General features: G+C 46.6%; 1 protein-coding gene across 1 annotated transcript in view; it reads right to left on the bottom strand.

Annotated features, from left to right (window-relative positions):
* The window catches only part of LOC143294546 (sucrase-isomaltase, intestinal-like), a 47,363-nt gene that overhangs the window by 1,868 nt on the left and 37,995 nt on the right, over window positions 1–7,500 (bottom strand). The window contains exons 20-23 of the mRNA XM_076605922.1: window positions 6,616–6,712; window positions 3,989–4,101; window positions 3,001–3,126; window positions 1,489–1,584 (exon numbers count right to left, since the gene is read on the bottom strand). Coding sequence (XP_076462037.1) covers window positions 1,489–1,584; window positions 3,001–3,126; window positions 3,989–4,101; window positions 6,616–6,712 — 432 coding nt within the window. The remainder of the gene's footprint in view (window positions 1–1,488; window positions 1,585–3,000; window positions 3,127–3,988; window positions 4,102–6,615; window positions 6,713–7,500) is intronic.

Raw genomic sequence — 7,500 nt, 5'->3', positions numbered from 1 at the left:
GATGCACATGCAAACACACACAGACACACAGACACAGACACACACACACACACACATATATATATATATATATATATATATATATATATATAGAGAGAGAGAGAGAGAGAGAGAGAGAGAGAGAGACACACACACAAACGAAAGTAGGTAATGTAAAGAGAAACTGACAGACGGACAGACAGACAGATAGACAGAAATAGAGAAGAGGTAGTAAAAGCAAAAGACGCCTTTTTCTTTTAGTCACTATTAAGACTCGAACGACAGTAATGATGTAATCTGGGCAGAAAATGATGTTAACGACGACAAAATAGAAGAAAAACGAGAACAATAACAAATCGAAATATAGATAAAGTGGAGACAGAGATATGGAGACAGAAAGAGAGGGAGAGCGAGACAGAGAAGAAAAGACAGACAGACAACTCGAACTCGAACATTTTAATGACTAGGCTATTTGCCCGTGTCAAGGGGGTGGGGGTTGGGGGATCGGGAAGTAGGGAGTACAGGGACAATTATACAGACAGTCTGAAACACAAGTCATCACCGTGAAACATACATGTTTGCTTAAATTCAAAAGAGGGGTTAAGCAATTCGTGGAAAGTACCGATCATTTCATTCACATTAGAATCAGCAACATACGTCGGAACGCGTGCGCGCATGCCTACACACACACACACACACACACACACACACACACACACACACACACACACACACACACACACACACACACACACACACACACACACACACACACACACACACACACACACACACACACACACACACACACACACACCGCATGGGCATAACATCATGTCATTTGTCTTGTACATGATTTCGAATTGGCAATAGCAACAGACAGTCAGACACAGAGACAGACAGAGAAAAAGACAGAGAGAGACAGACACTGACACTGACACTTTTTTGCTTTAACTCTCTCCATACGAACGGCGAAAGAGACGACGTTAACAGCGTTTCACCCCAGTTACCATCATCAAAATATTGCAAGCGGAAGGCTCTTATACTGAAGAGGTGAATGTTGACAAAGAATACCACAATTCTGACGACTGAAGCTAAAGGTTGGGTCATTCGGACACCCACTGGACATCCTAGGGGTCTGTGTAGAGGAGAAGAGAGGACTGGTCGTACTGAGTGAGTTAATTGGCAAATAGCATTTTACAGCTCCATTGCCAAGGGGGATAAATGAAAAGAAAGCGAGAAACTGTATAGGGGAAATAACAATCAACTCAAATGACACGCACACGGATAATTTATTCAAGTATAGGCAAGGGGTTGCAAAATAACCAAAACAACAAATAATATGCAGTCATGTCAACAAGAAAAATACTTAGTTCAGAATTGTAAGCTAAAAATGACATCAACTTAAGTGACACACACACACACACACACACACACACACACACAGAGGGAAGGAGAGAGAGAGAGAGTGAGGGGAGGCAGACGAAAGGGAGATCACCGCTGACTGACCAGAATGATAATGGTACGCATGCCGCCTTCCCGTAACTCCTGGAAATACTCCGGAAGTCCGTGGAAATTGACGTCATCAATGGTGAAGTCCCTACGCTGGTCGAAGTGGTCAATATCTGCATACTGGACATCCTGTCATCATTTTGTTGTTGTTGTTGTTGTTGATTGAATGACATTGCAATCTTCTTTTTTTTTATGTCTCTTATTTAATCAGTTTTTCTTTTTCTTTTCTCCATCTTTTCCTTTTTTTAAAATACTTTTTTGTCTTTTCTTTTTTTTTCGTTGACTGGATGAGGAAGAAAGAGTATGTAGGTTAGAATCATTTCCCTATTTAAAAAAAAAAGAAGCCACCGTTCATTTACTCTCTCTCTCCTCTCTCTGTCTGCAACACAAAAACGTACACACACACACACACACACACACACACACACACTCTCTCTCTCTCTCTCCCCCCCCCCTCACTCACTCACGGACATTATCAGTATCTGTATCAGTAGCTCAAGAAGGCGTCACTGCGTTCGGACAAATCCTTATACGCTACACCACATCTGCCAAGCAGATACCTGACCAGCATCATAACCCAACGCTCAGGGACAGACAAAAACACAAATAAATAAACAAACAAACAAACAAACAACAACAACAACAAAACACAAATACACGGATTCCGACAAACCTACCCTTACATAAGTGGATAGCAGAATCGAAACGAAACGATTTTTTGTTTTACGACGAAAGTAGAGTAAGCACAGCAATTCTTTTTTTAAAATTTTTTTAAATTTTTTAATCAAGCTATCGAGGAGAAAAAAATAACAAAAAATAATTTATCACAAGTTTAAAAAATAAAACAACAACAACAGAAGACTCGCATGAGGAATATCCACAACCTTGGTCCACTGAGGTTGTGACAGAGACAGAGACAGAGACAGAAAGACAGACAGGGAGACAGACATAGATGAGAGACGGGTAGACAGACAAAGACAGGTGGACAGAGAGATACAGAGACAGACAGGCGGACAGACACAGAGTCAGACAGAGAGAGACAGGCTGAAAGACAGAGACAGAGACAGGTGGGACGGATAAACAGACACACAGAGAGACAGGTAGGATGGATAGACAGACACACACAGAGACAGGTGGGACGGATAAACAGACACACACAGAGACAGGTAGGACGGATAGACAGACACACACAGAGACAGGTGGGACGGATAAACAGACACACAGAGAGACAGGTAGGACGGATAAACAGACACACACAGAGACAGGTAGGACGGATAAACAGACACACACAAAGACAGGTGGGATGGATAAACAGACACACAGAGAGACAGGTGGGACGGATAAACAGACACACACAGAGACAGGTGGGACGGGTAAACAGGCACACACAGAGACAGGTAGGACGGATAGACAGACAGACAAACGGAGACAGACACACAGACAGATAGACTGAGACAGGTAAGACACATATACAGGCATACAGATAGACAGACAGACAAGACAGCTCACGTGAGGTATGTCGGCAGCCTTGGTTCTCTCCACAGCAGTCCGGAGGTTCTCCAGAGAGTTGTAGCCGTACTTACACAGCTGGAACCCCAAGGCCCAGTATGGAGGCATGTAGGGCCGGCCGATAGCCTGTGAGAAACAGAACTGGACTGGTCATCTGTGTGTGTGTGTGTGTGTGTGTGTGTGTGTGTGCATGTGCGTGCGTGTGCGTGTGCGTGTGTGTGCGTTGGCCCAAAGTTTGTTTCGAAGGAAAAGATGGATTAGCTGTTTGGCAGCTCGTGTAGGTTTTCAGTGTCTGTTCATTTATTGACATCACTTGTTATTTCTATGGTGTGTGTGTAAACGATGTTTATGTATAATGTTTCAATGCCCCAGGGGGGGCACATGGAATAAACGTCTTACATTGCCTTGTGAATCTTGCGTTCGAATCTCTCTCTCTCTCTCTCTCTCTTAGGCTGAATATATAGTTGTCAACAAGAAATGAGACAGGTCTTTTTAATTTAGCTTTGTATATTTATGAAGCAAGCAAGAGGCTACGCACTGCAGTCTCTTGGCATTTGTTTGTAGACCTTACGTCTGTTAACTGTTACCTGTGTTAGCTGGTAAGAATAATGTACTATTTTGTTTTGTATTGCATTAGCCCCTTCAGTATGGGGCCCAAGGCCCTGTCTGAATAAACACTCATGTTCATGTTCTCTCTCTCTCTCTCTCTCTCTCTCTCTCTGTTGTGTGTGTGTGTGTGTTGTGTGTGTTGTGTGTGTGTGTGTGTGTGTGTGTGTAAGCCCAAAGATTATAATTTGTGAATCTTCCGTGCGAATCTCTCTTTCTCTCTCACTGTAGACCCCAAAATAAATTATGTGAATCTTGCCTGCGAATCTCTCTCTCTCCTTCTCTCTCTCTCTCTCTCTCTCTCTCTCTGTAGACCCCAAGATTGAATAGTATGTGAATCCTATGTGCGTGCGATTTTTTCTCTCTCATCTGACAGACTGACCCCAGTGTATTGCTGGCTGACGTGTTCAGGCCCCGGCCCCAGGAACATGTAGAAGTCCAGGATTCCTCCGATGGTCCGGTAGGTCAGCATGGGCAACGGCGAGAAGGAATAGTCTGTGTGACAGAGGCGTAGGTTAGAGGGGCAGGGGATGGGGGGGAGGAAGAATTGTGTGACAAGAGGCGTAGGTTAGAGGGGCGGGGGGGGAGAAGGAATAGTCTGTGTGACAGAGGCGTAGGTTAGAGGGGCAGGGGGGAGAAGGAATAGTCTGTGTGACAGAGGCGTAGGTTAGAGGGGCGGGGGGGAGGGAGAAGAAATAGTCTGTGTGACAGAGGCGTAGGTTAGAGGGGCTGGGGGAAGAAAGAATTGTCTGTGTGACAGAGGCGTAGGTTAGAGGGGCAGGGGGGGAGAAGAAATAGTCTGTGTGACAGAGGCGTAGGTTAGAGGGGCAGGGGAGGGGGTGGAGGAATTGTGTGATAGAGGCGTAGGTTAGAGGGGCAGGGGAGGGGGTGGAGGAATTGTGTGACAGAGGCGTAGGTTAGAGGGGCAGATGGAGGTGGGGGTGGGGGGAGAAGGAATAATCTGGTGACAGAGGCGTAGGTTAGAGGGGCAGGGGGGAGGGAGAAGGAATAGTCTGTGTGACAGAGGCGTAGGTTAGAGGGGCAGGGGGGGGATGGGGGTGGGGGAGAGAAGGAATAATCTGGTGACAGAGGCGTAGGTTAGAGGGGCAGGGGGGAGGGAGAAGAAATAGTCTGTGTGACAGAGGCGTAGGTTAGAGGGGCAGGGGGGGTGGGGGTGGGGGGAGAAGGAATAATCTGGTGACAGAGGCGTAGGTTAGAGGGGCAGGGGGGGGAGAAGAAATAGTCTGTGTGACAGAGGCGTAGGTTAGAGGGGCAGGGGGGGGAGAAGAAATAGTCTGTGTGACAGAGGCGTAGGTTAGAGGGGCAGGGGGGAGAAGGAATAGTCTGTGTGACAGAGGCGTAGGTTAGAGGGGCAGGGGGGAGAAGGAATAGTCTGTGTGACAGAGGCGTAGGTTAGAGGGGCGGGGCGGGGAGGGGGAGGGGAGAAGGAATAGTCTGTGTGACAGAGGCGTAGGTTAGAGGGGCAGGGGGGAGAAGGAATAGTCTGTGTGACAGAGGCGTAGGTTAGAGGGGCAGATGGGGGGAGGAGGGGGAGAAGGAATATTCTGTGTGACAGAGGCGTAGGTTAGAGGGGCGGGGGGGGGGGGAGAAGGAATAGTCTGGTGACAGAGGCGTAGGTTATAGGGGCAGGGTGGGGGGCAAGGAATAGTCTGTGTGACAGAGGCGTAGCTTAGAGGGGCAGGGGAGGGGGGGAGAAATTGTGTGACAAGAGGCGTAGGTTAGAGGGGCAGATGGGGGGAGGAGGGGGAGAAGGAATATTCTGTGTGACAGAGGCGTAGGTTAGAGGGGCGGGGGAGAAAGACTAGTCTGTGTGACAGAGGCGTAGGTTAGAGGGGCATGGGGGAGAAGGAATAGTCTGGTGACAGAGGCGTAGGTTAGAGGGGCGGGGGGGGGGAGAAGGAATAGTCTGGTGACAGAGGCGTAGGTTATAGGGGCAGGGTGGGGGGCAAGGAATAGTCTGTGTGACAGAGGCGTAGCTTAGAGGGGCAGGGGAGGGGGGGGAGAAATTGTGTGACAAGAGGCGTAGGTTAGAGGGGCAGATGGGGGGAGGAGGGGGAGAAGGAATATTCTGTGTGACAGAGGCGTAGGTTAGAGGGGCGGGGGAGAAAGACTAGTCTGTGTGACAGAGGCGTAGGTTAGAGGGGCATGGGGGAGAAGGAATAGTCTGATGACAGAGGCGTAGGTTAGAGGGGCAGGGTGGGGGGGAAGGAATAGTCTGTGTGACAGGCGTAGCTTAGAGGGGCAGGGGAGGGGGGGGGAGAAATTGTGTGACAGAGGCGTAGCTTAGAGGGGCAGGGGAGGGGCGGGGGGGGAAAGAAATTGTGTGACAAGAGGCGTAGGTTAGAGGGGCAGATGGGGGGAGGAGGGGGAGAAGGAACAGTCTGTGTGACAGAGGCGTAGGTTAGAGGGGCAGGGGCCTGGGGGAGGGAGGAAATAGTCTGTGTGACAGAGAAACGAGATAGTTTTTTTTGACTGTTTTCATTGCGTGTTTATTTAAAGTGTATTCTTTTGCATGTTGTAGTGTAGATGTTATGTGAAATGAGCGTCCTTATAACCTAGTATTTTTTTGGTGTGTCCTGGGAGATGTTGATACACGTAACAACCTCACAAAATTTCAAAGTCCGTAAGTGTTGAAACTCTAGCCAGTAACTGATAGCTTGTATTCATTATAACTATATTTATGCTCAGGCATCTCAACAACAGTAACAGCAAGAGCAACAACAACAACAACAACAGCAATCAAAAATGATAAAAGCATTATCAGGAAGCGTGTCTGCTAAATATTTATGTTCAGGCTTCTCAGCAACAATAACAACGACGATAATATGATAATAGTAATAATAATAATAATAATAAGCACTATCAGGAAGCATGTCCACTAATCGGCGCCAAATTCTTTGACACAAATAAAGTACCAATCAAAAGCTCTCTCTATATTTAGAACATGCAGTAGCACGTGATTGGTTGACCTTTTCCCCGGGACCTTACCTTGCGGAGAGCTGTTCAGCAGCAGTACACCATGCGAATTCCCGTCCTCCTCCACACACTGGTAAAAGGGGTGGGTGCCGTAATGGTTAAAGTGATTCTGCAAATAAATGAATCAGTAAATACATGGGAAAACACATAAAGAATGAATGAATAAATGAATGAGCGAACGAATGAGTAAATGAATAAATAAATGAACAAGTAAATAAATAGGGGAAAAAAATGAATAAATGTATGAATGAGCGAACGAATGAATAAATAAACAAATAAATAAAATAAATAAACAGATAAATAAAGAGATAAATGAATAAATAAATAAATAAATGTTACACAAAATACAAAGACCTGTAGCATTGTGTTGCACTGAACTACCGTTTTCAGTATCTTGACATCTTTAAAAGTGAAAAAAAAAAAAAAAAAAAAAAAGGAGGAGAAGATTTCTTGTGTTTCCGTGGGTTCTTTTCCGGTACGCGCTACTACGTAGTACACGGGACCTCGGATTATCGTCGTAGTACACGGGACCTCGGATTATCGTCGTAGTACACGGGACCTCGGATTATCGTCGTAGTACACGGGACCTCGGATTATCGTCGTAGTACACGGGACCTCGGATTATCGTCGTAGACACGGGACCTCGGATTATCGTCGTAGTACACGGGACCTCGGATTATCGTCGTAGTACACGGGACCTCGGATTATCGTCTCATCCGAATGACAAGACGCTCCGTTTCATTTTCCAGTCAAACTTGGTGAGAGAGAAGCGCAAGGGCGGGACTGGAACCCCAGATCCTTACGGACACTGTACTGGTGGTAGATAAGCGCTTTAACCCTTTCACCGCCTAGTCAATTTAGTTGCAAAAATTCCCTTGTGGTATAAACACAGAAAAG

This window comes from Babylonia areolata, chromosome 20 (genome assembly GCF_041734735.1).
Source record: "Babylonia areolata isolate BAREFJ2019XMU chromosome 20, ASM4173473v1, whole genome shotgun sequence".
In the NCBI taxonomy this organism is placed as follows: domain Eukaryota; kingdom Metazoa; phylum Mollusca; class Gastropoda; order Neogastropoda; family Buccinidae; genus Babylonia; species Babylonia areolata.
Note: the sequence above shows the minus strand (reverse complement) of the source record. Positions and strands in the feature narration are given on the sequence as shown.